The 14,936-nt window shown below is 39.4% G+C and overlaps 1 protein-coding gene across 1 annotated transcript; it reads right to left on the bottom strand.

The window, feature by feature from the left end:
* Positions 1 to 7,960: 7,960 nt before the first annotated feature.
* On the bottom strand, positions 7,961 to 11,012 carry nek12 (NIMA-related kinase 12). Its single transcript, XM_061726020.1, has 2 exons — positions 9,947 to 11,012; positions 7,961 to 8,163 (listed from the first exon to the last, which is right to left on the bottom strand). Exons 1-2 carry the CDS (start codon positions 10,995 to 10,997, stop codon positions 7,961 to 7,963), a joined length of 1,254 nt encoding a protein of 417 aa, XP_061582004.1. The 5' UTR covers positions 10,998 to 11,012.
* Positions 11,013 to 14,936: the final 3,924 nt, after the last annotated feature.

Genomic DNA, 14,936 nt, shown 5'->3' on the forward strand with positions numbered 1-14,936 from the left:
CAGTACCCAGGTACACTGATAATAAAAGTATTCTGATTCTGATTCTGAAAATGAATGCGCACAAAATTTCCACAGAAATATTCAAAATTCTTATAAAAAGAGTTTCAGCTCCATACATGAATTGAAATGAAAACATCATTATAGTGTGTCCAACTACGATTGTCTTTATATTGCATAATACCTGGCTTTGCTACAGATCATCTCCACATCTATACCATGTTTCTACAAGCTGGTGCCGCTGGCACCCACAGACCACAACAAAAATAAATTAATAAAACAACTGACAAGACTGAAAGGTCTGATGTCTTGTAACAACATTGCATATTTTCTAGACATGGGTTATGTTATTCAGGGTCTCGGGGGATCTGGAGCATATCCCAGCTGGCATTGGACCAGAACAGGTGGACATCCTGGACAGGTCACCAGTCTGTCATGTAGGTCATCAAAAAAAACCTCAGGGTTTGATATGTCAAAGCACCAGTCCCTTATCAAACGTGACGGGACTGAGAATACAAGGTCCCACTTGAAATAAACTAGATTTGATTCCATTCCAAGTATTTACAAAAGGAAATGCACAAAAATAACTGTATTCTTCTATTACTTTGTAGATTAAAAATGACAGTTGCATTTCTATAAAGATCAAACCTAAGTGAGCATTGCAGAAAACTTAAAATGTGACATAGATGCTTCGTCACTTCGTCATTCTACTGCTTAAAGTAGGAGGACGTGGCAAACAGCTGGATTCCCCAAGACAGAACGTCATTACTCCCCCGGCAAGTTAACATTTTTCTGATGAGAAAAATTGTGGTTGTGGTGGCAGCGGCGAGTAGGAGGGGGAGAGAAAGTGGGGGCAGAGGGGACAGGGTGGGGGGTAACCTTTTAGCAAACCCTTTGGTGGAATAATACAGACTATGTTAAGAGATAAAACGCTGATCAAATTAAAAAAATGTCACGAGTCCCGACTGTATTTACCGCTTGTTAATTAGCTGTGAATAGTTGGATTCAGTCTTAGCTTGGACTTCAATAGTCACAGACACATTTAGAGTTTCACAAGGCTTGAGGGTAAAATCCGGTACGAGCAACAGCGATGAGCAGGTGCTGGAAGAATGCATCTATCTGCAAATCCATGAACGCACGGATGGCCTCACTTGAGAAATACACTTTACTGACAGGCAAACCAGTTTCACAACATCATTCAGTCTCATTTTGTCATCCAGGACAGTGAGGCTGACAGAGCTGGAACAGTTGCATTTCATCAGCAGATGAGTGTGACAAGATGGATTTTCCCTGCTTAAATCACATTTTAGCTCATTTAGGAGCATACAATTTAGTGCACTTGACTTTCAGTCTTTCCCTCTTCCTTCCCTCTGTCTTTCTCTCTCGTAACAGTGTAGACTAGCAGCCAACAGTTAGTTGGGTGGATGGATTTTCATGGTAATTGGGCCCTGGATGCTCTTTTGGAAAGATATTTTTGGGTTATTATTTAGTCCGTGCTAGCTGTAATATTGTAAGTGATATCAGACAGAGTCCTCGCTGCTGGGTCTGTCAAAGAAAGGTCAAAAATAGAAATGTCCTTTTGTTGGATGGACCCACCTACCGGCATGTTTGTGTTTTTAAATCAGGAACATGGTTCCAAGTCCTGTTTTTGTTACTTCACCATTTGCGAACATATATCAGCGTTGTTTTGTCTAAAGAAGTTCTAGCTTAAGAACAACCAGGACCCAGTTCACAGTGAGCTGCAATAGGCTAATTAATTATTTAATGAGTCACACGTGAACATCGGTTTTGGAGATTGTTTAATAGTCTACATAAAAGGGAAATGTAATCTGATTGCTGACTAGAGGTATTAAAAAAATAATTAAGTAATCAAACAAGAAACTAGTCTGGGTTGGGAGGAAACACAAGATATGTGTGTTGTTCATCTCCTGGTTACCACAAACATGAAAGCCTAATTTCTCTGAAACGTTACCCGTCTAATTTTACAAATCTTGACATGAATCATGTTGTCTCTAATGTGGGGATGACTATAGCAATTTTAGTAGTTAACATCTGGTATCATGGAAGCTTGTGTGGTTCTCTTGTCTCTTCACCATCAGTGGACTGAGACAGATGAGTGTGCAAGTGCCACTGTGAGGAGGATGGAACGGAAGATGAGAGCTGCTCTTCACACACCAGGGGAATCTTTGCACGGAGGAAAAGCAGTGACAGGTGGTAGAAAATGGTAGAAGAAAAACCTGCAACTGTCTGTTTGCAATCAGAACTCACTGACCTGAAGTTGTACAACGTTAATGTTTTAACCACGATGAGTGCTAGTTAGATGGTTGAAAAACATTCAGTAAACCTGCTCAAAAGTGTAATGGTTTGGTTTCTCATGACGTGCAGATTATGAGGTAATAATTGGAGAAATGCTCCAAAATAATACTTTGACATCACAAAGGCTGAGATTGATCACCCAGTCTTGTCTAATCTCCTTCAACTTGTTGCAAAATGCTGCTGCCCGTCTTTTAACCAACACCAACAGACGTGTGCACGTCACTCATGTTCTCAACTCCCTTCTTTGGCTTCCCGTCCTTTATAGAATTGATTTTAAACTTTTGATGTCCGTTTTTAAAGCTCTCAATGGCCTCGCACCTTGTATTGGATTTTAAGTGTCTTCTACTAGTTTTTAAGTGTTTTAATGGTCTTGGGCCTTCTTATTTGTCTGCACTACTTTTACCCTATCGACCCTCGCGGACCCTGAGGTCCTCCGGTGCCTTTTAGCGATACCAAAAGTTAGAACCAGGACACACGGGGAGGCGGCATTCAGTTATTATGGTCCCCGATTGTGGAACAGCCTCCCGGAGAACTTCAGGGCTGCAGAGAATGTTAATGTTTTTTAAAAGAGGCTCAAGACCCATCTCTTTAATCAGGCTTTTAACTGACTCATTTAACTCTAATCTTCTATGCTCACCCCTATTTTTATTGGATATTACTACTCTGTTTTCTATTAATCTTTAGTTTAGTTCCTCCTGTTTTATTATCATATTGTTTTATCTCAATGTTATATTTAAATGTTTTAGTCGTTATTTATGGTCTATTTTATGCATTCTATTGTTTTATTCACTTAGTTTCTAATTTCTTGCTTTCTAGACCTACTTTTAGGATTTTATGTTATACTTCTACACTCTTTTAGCGTGTATTTTAACCTCATAGCCTATCTTATCCTGCTTTCTTTTAGCATTTTGCTCCAGTGTTTCCTCATGGGGAGCCTCCATGCTGGGAGTGACTCTGGCCTGCAGGGGGTCGTCCTGGGGGTGGTTCTGGCCTGGATGGTTGTGGAGCTCTGCACCACGGCTTCACCGCTGTGGTGTGGACTCCTCTATCCGTCTGGGCCGGGATGGTCTCTGTGGAGGGATGGTCTCTGTGGAGGGATGGTCTCTATGGAGGGATGGTCTCTATGGAAGCCCCCCCCTTGTAGCTGCGGGTTATGGGACCTCCTGGCGTCGACGGCTCCCTGATACTGTTTCCTCACCTGGATCCTCAGAGCTCAGCCATGTCTACACCCATATTTATATAGATGCGTGTGTCTGCGTGTGTCTGTGTGTGTAACTTAATACGTTTTATGTTTGTGTATTGTTTTTATGTAAAGCACTTTGTGCTGCATTCTAGGCATGAAAGGTGCTCTATAAATACAGTTTGATTTGATTTGATTTGATATTTATCCGAGCTTTTGACTGTCCATAATCCCAGTAGAGCGCTGAAGGCAACTGATCAACTTTTGCCTGAAGTCCCGAGGTCAAAATATAAACACTGGGGTGACCGAGCCTTTTCCGAATAAGCTCCCTTCCGAGATGCAGCTTATTTCTGATCTCAGCATTTTTAAATCTAGGCTAAAAACAAACCTATTTACAGTTTTTCTCAGTCGCTTTGGTACATTTCTCAGATCAGAATTGAAATTCTCAAAACTACTTGTTCAATCTTCACATCATTGTGTCACTTGTGCACATCAAAAACACAGTTTCTCATTTCTTTGAACAAGTTGCAAATGCATTTGTCATCCATGCAAATGATAATGTACAATTTTCTGCTGTTTCCTACATTATCAGTTGTTTATGTCATGTTGATCAAAATGTATTATAATGGGTCTCTGTTGAATAGTCTCACCCCCACAACATTTAGGCATTAGTTCATTGCATAAGTCTTTACATGCAAAATGGTTGAACAAGTTGTCATAATATGTCAGCATATTTCTATACATTTCCATTAGACTTTGTTTCTAAATCTGGCCTGAATTGGTAAATTGATCCCAGGTGAATCTTGACTTTCTGTAATGAAGGGAAATATGTCAAGCATTAGATCAACCAATGATCAACCAGTTTTCTGAAATAGCTCAAAGGTGCATCTCATGAACTATCAGCTGGCAAGTATACATATAGCCGGAGCACAACACAATGTTACAATGTCTGACAATGGAAGGACAAGGAATTGGACAGGGTCAACAGCCAGAGAGAAGAAGAAGAGGAAGAGGAGTGAGGCTGCGTGGCGGAGGAGTTGGGAGGCAAAACAGAGGAAGAGGCAGAAGAGGCCGAGGACATATGCGCGTTCCTGATGAGATAAGAGCTACACTTGTAGACCATGTTCTCAATCATGGGCTTACAATGGCCGAGGCTGGTCGAAGGGTGCAGCCAAATGTTGGGAGAACAACTGTGTCCTCAATCGTTCAGACTTTTCGTCGACAGAACAGGTATGTAATCTAACAATAGGCACTGCACTGTAATTCCTACAGTACTGCATGTACAGTTTTCCCTAAAGAGATTGTCCTATGTTACATTTCTACTTTTGTTTTTTGTCTTTTTGCTCTGCAGTGCTGTCTTTTTCTTTTCTGTATCGCAAATACATGATCTGTCAACAAATTGTCTTACAAACAATAAAAATTAATGAAAATGAATAAAAAACATGACTAAGCAATTTGACTGTCTTATCCGTACACAATGACACAAGCACTTGTGATTCTGATGCACTGACACGTTCATTGACACAGATATTTAATTTTGAGAGATGAACTAAGGATTTTGAGCAAGAGACTGGCTTTTGCAGGTAATCCATGGTGTTTTGCTATTTGTACGAACTGTTTTGAGAAATGCACTTACTGTTTTGCAAATGTCGAGGATGATCTGAGAAATGTACCAAAGCGACTGAGAAAAACTGTAATATGTTTTATGTTTGTGTATTGTTTTTATGTAAAACACTTTGTGCTGCATTCTATGCATGAAAGGTGCTCTATAAATACAGTTTGATTTGATATTTATCCGAGCTTTTGACTGTCCATAATCCCAGTAGAGCGCTGAGGTCAACTGATCAACTTTTGCCTGAAGTCCCGAGGTCAAAATATAAACACTGGGGTGACCGAGCCTTTTCCGAATAAGCTCCCCGCCGAGATGCAGCTTATTTCTGATCTCAGCATTTTTAAATCTAGGCTAAAAACCCACCTATTTAAGATGGCTGTTAACACCCAGTGCTGTGATGACACTTAACTTATTAGATTTTGTTTGTATCTTTGATTGTTCTTATTTGTCCTCCTTTGTATCTATTACTTGCTGTAAAGCACTTTGGCACACTGAAAGGATGTTATAAAGTGCTATATAAATAAAGCACATTACATTACTGTAAATTATATTACATTGAGAACTTCCTTGACCTCTTGCTCCCATTTAGTGATCCGTTGTAAGTGACGCACGAGGAATCGAATCCCTACAGACGTCATTGACGTCTTGCGCGCGTATTCTCTTCCATGTTCAGTGGAGATTTAGATGGTAAATTAACATCATCTTTACACTTATACCACACTATTGCTTCATGGAACAGTTCATGGCCCTGTGGTTTCTCACGCTGGGGACCTGTGTGCTGTATTGCTTGTAAATGTAATGTGGGTGAAGCTGAGACTGCTGACTACAGGCCGGGGAAAAGTTTGGTCAGCTCATGAGAGATGGTGTGCTGATAAAAGTTGAATCTTACATTTCCGTAGAGACGGTTCTTGAGTGTGGCACTTTCAAAGCGTAAATTTATTCATGCTGAAAGTCTAATGCATTGATGGCAAAATGTTTCTTCTTTTTGTTGAGTGTATGTGTGTGTAACTTTCATATGTGTTTGAAGTGTTATAAAGTGCATGCAGACAATGCAGTTATTTTCAGTGAAAATGCATAAAGAAAATCCCGTTGTATGCATGTGAACAACCTCAACATTCCAGATCCAGGTCCAGTTTCAGTTATTATTTGTTAATTTCACTCCTGCTGTCAGAGAAAGGAAACTTTAAGGACATAAATTCTTAAAGTTCAAAAAGTGTATTAATAAAGGCAAGATGCAAATCTGCGTTTCAGATTGTGCCTCTCAGGATGGTCTTTTGATGTTTCACAGGCAGCTCACAGAAGTAGGAAGCTTCCATTCAAGAGTTTGGATTTTACTTCAAGATTTTGTAGACACGTAGCCTAATATTAAAGTAAAACCCCATAAAAGATGTGTATTTGCCTTTGAATGGAACAAATCCCCCATAGGTGCGTTATTCCTTCCTTTAAAAGTATGAGAAAGGGTTTGAGTCTTCAGAAAAAGAATGAAATAACGCAAGAAAAAGTTATAAGCTTTTCCTTAACTTATTTTGGATGATGCTTCTCTCATATTTTCACAAACTTGTACAATGAAATAGATAGATTGGTAGATAGATAGATAAATAGAGATAGATAGATAGATAGATAGATAGATAGATAGATAGATAGATAGATAGATAGATCCCTGCGACGAAGTTTATACTGACAAAAAGCGGGAAGAGGAAGATATTTCATTTTCAGAACTTAATCTCTTTTTCTTTTCTTGATACTGATAAACAACATCAGGGCAAAGTCAATAATTTATGATAAAGGCCAACATTTTAAAATCCAAAGAACTCTATTTCCCATCTACAGTTTAGCCAGAAGCTCATAAATAAGATGTTTTGATGTTTTAATTTTCCAAGGAAACCCTCAGGTTTCGGAAAGCTTTTCAAACCGAAGCCTTTGATCGGAGAGGGTTAAATAGGAGCTTTTAATTAGCTGTGAATAGTTGGATTCTGTTTTATTTACTTCACAGACAGTGTGTCATCATTATGGAAAGTGGTGAATCTTGGAGAAGAAAACAAACTCCACTGAGATGAAGTGTTAAGACAGTTTTTCAAGCAGGGACCAGGGAATCCTAATAATGGGCAGTATTAATTCATCAGTGAAATCCCCATGTTGCCATGGGTGGGGGCTTTATCATCCAGTTTCTATTGCAGCGTCACTTTTCAAATATGCAGCCTAAATTTGGTTTCTCTATCTCAGTTTCTGTCATGCTATTAGGGTGTTTCTTCTCTGACTAGTTGCCACTTCCTTTTTGAAGGCAGAACTTTTTTCTCCATCTGTCTCATTTTTAAAGAAAGATAAAAAGCATTTCATGCATTATATCTTAACAAAGCAGATGAAATACTGAAATGACTGCATACTGTATATACTATAAATACTACCGGAGATATACACATAGAAATACACTGCAATATATTTGTGAAGCTAATTATTATAATAAACATCATTATACATTATCAGGCTCTTCCTGCATAATGTATAAAAATTGATAAATGTGACATTTTAATTTGATTGTATTAAATCTTCCAGGGACTTGTGCTGCATCTGTCTTCCCATCCACCTGTCCTGGTTGGACACAATCTCCAGGAGTTTTCAGCTTCCCACTGATCAGCAACAGAAACAGCTCATGCTGATCAGGACTTCTGTCCCTCTCTAGCGCCACCAAGTGTTTAAAACTTAAAGTAAAACAACTCAGGTCTTCACAGCTCCGATGGCGTGAATAGGCTTTCAAACGGATGCCAAATTATTAACATTATTAACGCTGTAGGTGTGGCTGCAGGTAACAGAGCCATTTACTTAACACTGGGTTCCACTTAAGGATGCGACGGTTCTCAGCCTCTTTCCTTCAGTGCTTTCAGTGTGACGGTTAGTCCTCCCGCGTCACAGAGCTGAAACTCTTCCACCAGTGTCTCCTCGTGGGGCTGCTCGTGGACCCCCGTGTGGACAGAATCCACTACACTTTCAGCATCTTCTTGTTCCTCATCTTCCTCAAAGTCATCTGAGTATTCAGCCTGCTGTGACGTGTCAAGGGCACCTGGAATCAGTGGAAGAATAGAGAACATCTGCTGAGCAAGCTGCTTATGCAATGAAAGGAGAATATGAAGACCTTTTATTTTGTTTTTAAAATGTTCTCTCATCCCAAAAGAGATGGATGTTATTCACCACAACATATTTATATTGTTGCTTTGATTAACAAGTATGTCATTTTCATTTCATATATACTTTATATATATATATATATATATATATATATATATATATATATATATATATATATATATATATATATATATATATATATATATATATATATATATAGTGAAGTTAGATGGTGCTTTAGTCCCGGCTGGACAGCAACAACAAGTGGGAATGTCTTTATCTCCTGGTTTTGATTGAAGGGTGACCAGAACCTCCTACCAGCCTCGTACCTCCCTATAAACCTTAGTATGCAGGTTTTAATTATCAAATGAGTCAGCAGGGACATCTCCAAGTTACTTATCTAAAACTTAAGTATGGCTATCTGGGAAAAATGACACTAAAGGGAGTGTGGGAAAACAAAAGGAAAATGTAAATTTCAGGAGCTGAAACCATTCAATGTTTGGCTGCTTTGCCTCTAAATCTATCAACGTCTTCTCATCCGGATTCAGGTCGTAGGGTCGGCATTAAAAAGGCTCAGACGTCCCTGTTGATACCGAGGACATTCCCTGGTCAGCCAAGAAACATCCTCCATCCAGCAAGTCCTGGATCTGCCTCAGGGCTTCTCTCAGTTGGACGTGCCAGGGCGTCAACGACACGTCACAACCAGATGACCAAACTACCTCTGCTGGCCTTAAACGTTTCAGATTGTGACATTTTATTTATGAATAAGTTGATCAGTCAATGAATCAATCCATTCTTTAAACAAACCCCAGACCAAGAATACAAGGGTATCAATGTACGTAATCCAAATCCGTATTTGGTTTTGAAGAGCTTGTTTAATGTTTGGTGTTAAATAATAATTTTAGCGGTAGCGGAAGCTTAGCTCAGACTGCGATCAGATCTCAAGATTTGGGTCGATTGCTGTTCGTGTTTTGGTCGGCTCCGTGCCAGTTTCGTGTTTTGTTTGTGGTTTTTTGTTGCAGATTTCCAGTGCTTGACGTGTGTCTCCGTGTGTTCCTGCTTCCTGGATTGGCAGTGGATGTCGTCACCCCCCCACCCCAAAAAAAAAAAAAATCACTGGGTTTGTATGTGTATATTTATGTATGTGTATGCATATGTATGCGTATATATATGTATATATATTAAATATAGTAATAATGCACATATACCTTTGGTTTCTACCTTCATGGTATCAATCATTAATATGTGTGCAGACAAGGTAAAAAAAATAATTAAAAAAAAATAATAATAATAATTTTAAAACATGCATATAATTATATATATAAATCAATAGAGAATAAAGAAATATAGGATATTCTGCAAGAACCTTTTGGTTTTTTTATCCAGTACCCACTAACAAATCCTTCATGATGAACTCTAGATAAATATAAGTCAAGCTGAGTTTGAAAAGCTGAAGATAAAAGCTTTTTTATTGTGTTTAAGTTTAGAGACTCAAGAAATGTTGTATTTTCACCATCTAACTGTTTAACGACCATATCAGATTAAAATGCAAATGAGAGATTATAACCACATAAAGGATCCAATATTTTACTTAAACAGTAAACAGGAAGAGCCTTAACTGAACCCTCCCAACGCATCATCCTACACACTCTCACATTGTCTTTGACTGATTACAGAACCATTAATAACTTTCACTTTCCTTTTCCAGCTCAACATACCAGCAGATTCAGCAGAACTTCCCAGTAAGAGTTCCTCTGGCAAGGACGAACTTTCATCTTCATCAAAGTCATCAGGATAGTGACAGTCGCTCGGCCCCAAACCCCTTAAAGCATCTTCCTGGTCTACATCAGTGGATCTGGCCTCCGGTGCATGCCCTTCCTCCGGTAATGAGCAGTACTGACACAAAACATCTGGCCATGGTGTTCTGCTGATGTCTGGAGTGCAATCTGTCTGTTTTTCTGTGATAGCCGGGAGGTGATTTTGCACTTGAGCAGTGAGGAGTACATGAGCAGCGCTGGGTCTGTCCTGTGGATCCAGACTGAGCAGTCTGTGGATTAGAGAGGTGGTGCTGTCTGAAAACACCTCAGGTACAGGATCATACTCTCCTTTGATGATCTTTTTGGAAAGACTCAAGATGTTTGAAGCTGAAAATGGAGGCCTGAGAGCACAGATCTCATACAGGAGACAGCCGAGGGCCCACATGTCTGACTTGTAGCTGTATGGGACATCCTGGCAGAGCTCGGGACTGAGGTAGCTGGGTGTCCCCGCACACGTGGACGCCATGTCCGCCGTGTGGCTCATCACCTTGGATATGCCAAAGTCTCCCAGCTTTACCAAACCCTGCTTTGTCAGAAGCACATTTGAGGTTTTGATGTCCCTGTGGAGAACTTTGGCTTTGTGTATATACTCCACAGCTCTGGTGACCTGCGCGAACCAGCACATCACACAGTCCTCCGGGAAAAACTGCTCCGGCTTCCTCCCTTTGACTTTGTCGTCCAAGGTGCCGCCGTCGCAGTAGTCCATCACGATGTAGACGCAGCCGTCGGCGGGGTTGGCGAAGGCGTCGGTGCAGGTGACGACGTTGGGGTGCTGCAGCCTGCGGATGATGTCCGCCTCCTGCAGGACGGCCGCCTGCGTCCTGCGCGCTCGCGTTGGCTCCACTTTGATCCTCTTGACGGCGCACAGACTCTTCCGCTGCCTGTCCCTCATGAGGAACACGTCCCCGGCCCCCCCTCGGCCCAAACGCAACACCTCCTCGAACCTCTCCATGTTTTGACGCGGTTTTAAGTGGCCAACAACACTTCAGCACCGTCCCGGCCAGCAGCAGCGTTTGTGTACCCCTTTGTTGCCATAGTAACGGCCCTCAAGGTCACACATGTCAAGTCTCCCGTTTTGGCTGGGAAACTATACCTGTATTTACCCCTCTTTCCTGCCGTCCTATAGTATTTTCCCGAAAATGTCCCGTTTTAAAATATAATAATTGTTAAACTGCATTCCTGTGCCCTAGATTATCCATGAACCGGACGAGCGCCCAAGGGCAACAGCCAATGAGGGGGCACCAAATCCAGAGGTGGACAGAGTACTCGACCCCAGTACTTGAGTAAGAGTACAAATACTACTGGTCAAAATTTACTCTGTTACAAGTAAAAGTAGCTCAGTCAAAATATTACTCGAGTAAGAGTAGAAAAGTAAAGGTACTTAAGTATCCAAAAGTAAATGCTTTTAAATGTACTTTAAGTAAAAGTAAGAGTAAGAGTAAATTTCTTATTTTCCACATCAGTAAATTACTATATTTTTTCTAAATTAATTTAAGGATCTTTTAATTCTTGTTTCTGAGAATTTGATGTTGAGTTGTTGAAAGCAGAGAGGTAGTTCTGCTTCAGCAGACACAATAAACATTTGAAAATAAATGTCTGTGGTTTGTCTGTGCCCTCGTTTTTTACTCGGTCGAACTCAAACATTGAGTTAAGATACGGCCAAGGATTTTGTGAAAGTCCCTGCTCCGAGTCCGGCTCATTATCAGACTCAGACGACTCAGCGGATTGTCTTTCTTCTCCTGACGCTGGCGTAGCCATTGTTGCGGCTCTGTCTTGACAAACGCAGGCTACTTTGGCGGTATCGTTTTGAGGAGGCTTGACGTATTTCCGCTTTACGTACATCCCAGTGGAGAGCGTGCACTGTGTAGGTCCTCCTTTGACAAAAACAGCTTGTGTCCAATAGGATTTTAGGGAAGAAGAAAAAAGAGCAGACCTGAAAGTAACGAGTACTTTTCAGCCTTCCTAGAAGTTTACTCGGGTAAAAGTAGAAATATTTGTCTTGGAAATGTATTCAAGTAAGAGTAATAAGTACCAAAGAAATCTAATACTCAAGTAAAGTACAAATCCTCTGGATATGTACTTAAGTACAGTACTCAAGTAAATTTACTCCGTTACTGTCCACCACTGACCAAATTAAATAACTAACTGAACCATATATTTTATTTTCTCTATATATTTGCTGGAAGAGGAGCAAACAGGTACAGCAGTAACCAATGATATAATAAAAATACATGAAAATAATAATAATAATAATAATAATAATAATAATAATAATAATAATAATAATAATAATAATATCCATCCATCCATCCATCTATCCATCCATTATCTATACCCGCTTTATCCTTTCCAGGGTCATGGGGGTCTGCTGGAGCCTATCCCAGCTAATTTTCTATAAATAATAATAATAATAATAATAATAATAATAATAATAATAATAATAATAATAATAATAATAATAATAATAATAATAATAAAATAAAAAGAATTGCGTTTGAGTGAGTGCCTTAGCAACTTAACAACCTTAAATCTAACAGCCTACACATTTGTCAGGGTTTGACATTTCCCCCCAGTGTGTTTTCAGTTCTGCTCCTCCTGTGTTCCATCTGCCCTGATTGTCCCCACCATTGTCTCGTTATCCCCTGGGTATATCTGGTCTTGTCTTTCCCTGCTCCATGTCGGTCCGTACTGTTTGCTCCCATGTCTCCTCGTAGTTTTTGTTGTTCATGATCCTGGTTTTTGTTAATCCTGCTCTGCAGCGCTTTTAGTTCTTGTTTTTTGATTAATAAACCCAGTTTTTGCAACTCCTGGCTCCTGCTCTCCTGCATGTGGGTCCTCAACAAAACCACACCCGTGACATTATTTTATTATTGTGCTGTACCCAGAGGTGGGTAGTAACGAGTTGCATTTACTTGAGTAAGTTTTGGGAAATTTTGTACTTTTAGGAGTAGTTTTGAATCACTATACTTTTATACTTTACTTTACTTTTACTTGAGTAGATTTGTGAAGAAGAAACTGTTACTCTTACTCCGCTACATTAGGCTACATTGAGCTGTTACTTTTCTTTTATCCGCATACGCGTCAATCTCATGACATCACTGGGTTATTCTTTGGGAAAAATGTTTGTTTTTGCATGTTTTGTCACATTTACACAGACTCAAAAACACACAGAGTTTCTATGAGTTCATGGGCTTGTTCTAGTGTTCTAAGGCTTGAAATTTTGTGCTACTTGTGCTTAATTTATTTTTTTATTCTGCTATTTTATTTATTTTATTATTTATAAAAGTACTTGAATTTACTTTAAGCTTATTTTAATTTAAGCTATTTTTTATTTTTTATTAATTTTAATTTATTGTATTGATTTAATTTGCCTGAAGATGATTATTTTGTACTTTTGTCTGTTTTGAATGGTTGTGTTAAAAAAAAAAAATAACTCAGACGTTACTCAACAGTTACTCAGTACTTGAGTAGTTTTTTCACCAAGTACTTTTTTACTTTTACTCAAGTAATTATTTGGATGACTACTTTTTACTTCTACTTGAGTCATATTATTCTGAAGTAACAGTACTTTTACTTGAGTACAATTTTTGGCTACTCTACCCACCTCTGGCTGTACCTTACCTTCACATCAGCCCATTCAGTAGACCTGTTTGATTGTTTAGTCATATACTGTAAAACTTTTGCATGTCGTCCTCAGACAGGCCATATATGATGGAAATGATGTTGTTAACATGTTACATTGGCATGTGAGTTGAATTCTGATTGGAGCATCAGTGTAGTATGGCGTTTGTAGACTCATGTCTATCTGTGGTGTTACTCTCTAGTTGGTTGCTTGTCTTACATTTATTTGTTGAGCATGTACTTCAGCAATACGTTCATGTAAATCTATGCTCTTTATAACCATAGTACATTTCCCTTTTTTACTGTAAAATGTGGGAGGAGGGGGGCACTTCAAGTGTGGTCACTCTGGGGAACCACACTCTGTGCCTGTTGTCACTGGCATCGCGAGAACTGCTACCTGCTGTAGCCTGGGTGGCAGTTCTTGCGAGGTTAGTGGCAACAAATCTGAGAGATGGATGGATGTAACGAGAGAGAAGATATTTCTGCCCAAAAAGCAAAGACTTCGTGTAAATATCTCTAAAAATGGGAAACTGAATTTACTTTCCAGGATGGGGAACAGTTACGAGTTCTGAAAGATTTGTAACTGCGTTTTTATTGTCTCTCACGGAAAGACCAATGTCCGTAGGCAGCACCAGCGCTGTATAACCAGTCAGTGAATGCCAGAGAGCCACATGAGTGAAAATGACAAATAAAAAGAAAATTTTAACGTTTCACTTGAAGACAATCAATGTGTATATGAACTGAAAACATTTAAAATAAATAAATGTGCTTTAATTCCTTTGTGTTTTCATTTAGACGGTATTAGGAATTAGATACATAAGAATGTCCACAGCATTTCAGTGTCAACAAGGGTCGGCCTATGAGATTCTGAGCCACATAATTGTTGACAGGATCAAAATAAACTTCATCCTTATGAGCAAAAATAAAGAAGCATCAAATCATACATTGTCAATCTTTAAATGTGAAATCAGTGTGACATGTGAAATGAATCAAACCTTTGTGAACACTCAGCTGCATTATTTCTCAACTTTTATTCTTATGAATAATCTGAAACCAATACTTTCTTGGAAATGCAGGTGTCAACCCTGAAACTTACAACAGTAAAACCTGTAAAATCATTGAAACTGAGAAGACTGATTTCCAGTCAACCTTCTTTCATGCACAAAAGAGCTTTCACAGTTTTTGCGTCTGGGCTGCATGGCTCAGGGCTTTGGAGGGAAATTAATTGGTTTACTTTTGCAAAGCTTGGCATTAGCAGCACACATATCAT

This window comes from Cololabis saira, chromosome 7, assembly GCF_033807715.1.
Source record: "Cololabis saira isolate AMF1-May2022 chromosome 7, fColSai1.1, whole genome shotgun sequence".
NCBI lineage: Eukaryota > Metazoa > Chordata > Actinopteri > Beloniformes > Belonidae > Cololabis > Cololabis saira.

What these genes read in the sequence shown, in the direction of transcription:
- nek12 (XM_061726020.1), bottom strand. Translation starts at nt 10,997, where the DNA reads ATGGAGAGGTTCGAGGAGGTGTTGCGTTTGGGCCGAGGGGGGGCCGGG. An exon ending in AAGTTCTGCTGAATCTGCTG is followed by an intron (nt 8,164 to 9,946) that starts GTATGTTGAGCT and finishes CACTGATTCCAG; the next exon opens with GTGCCCTTGACACGTCACAG.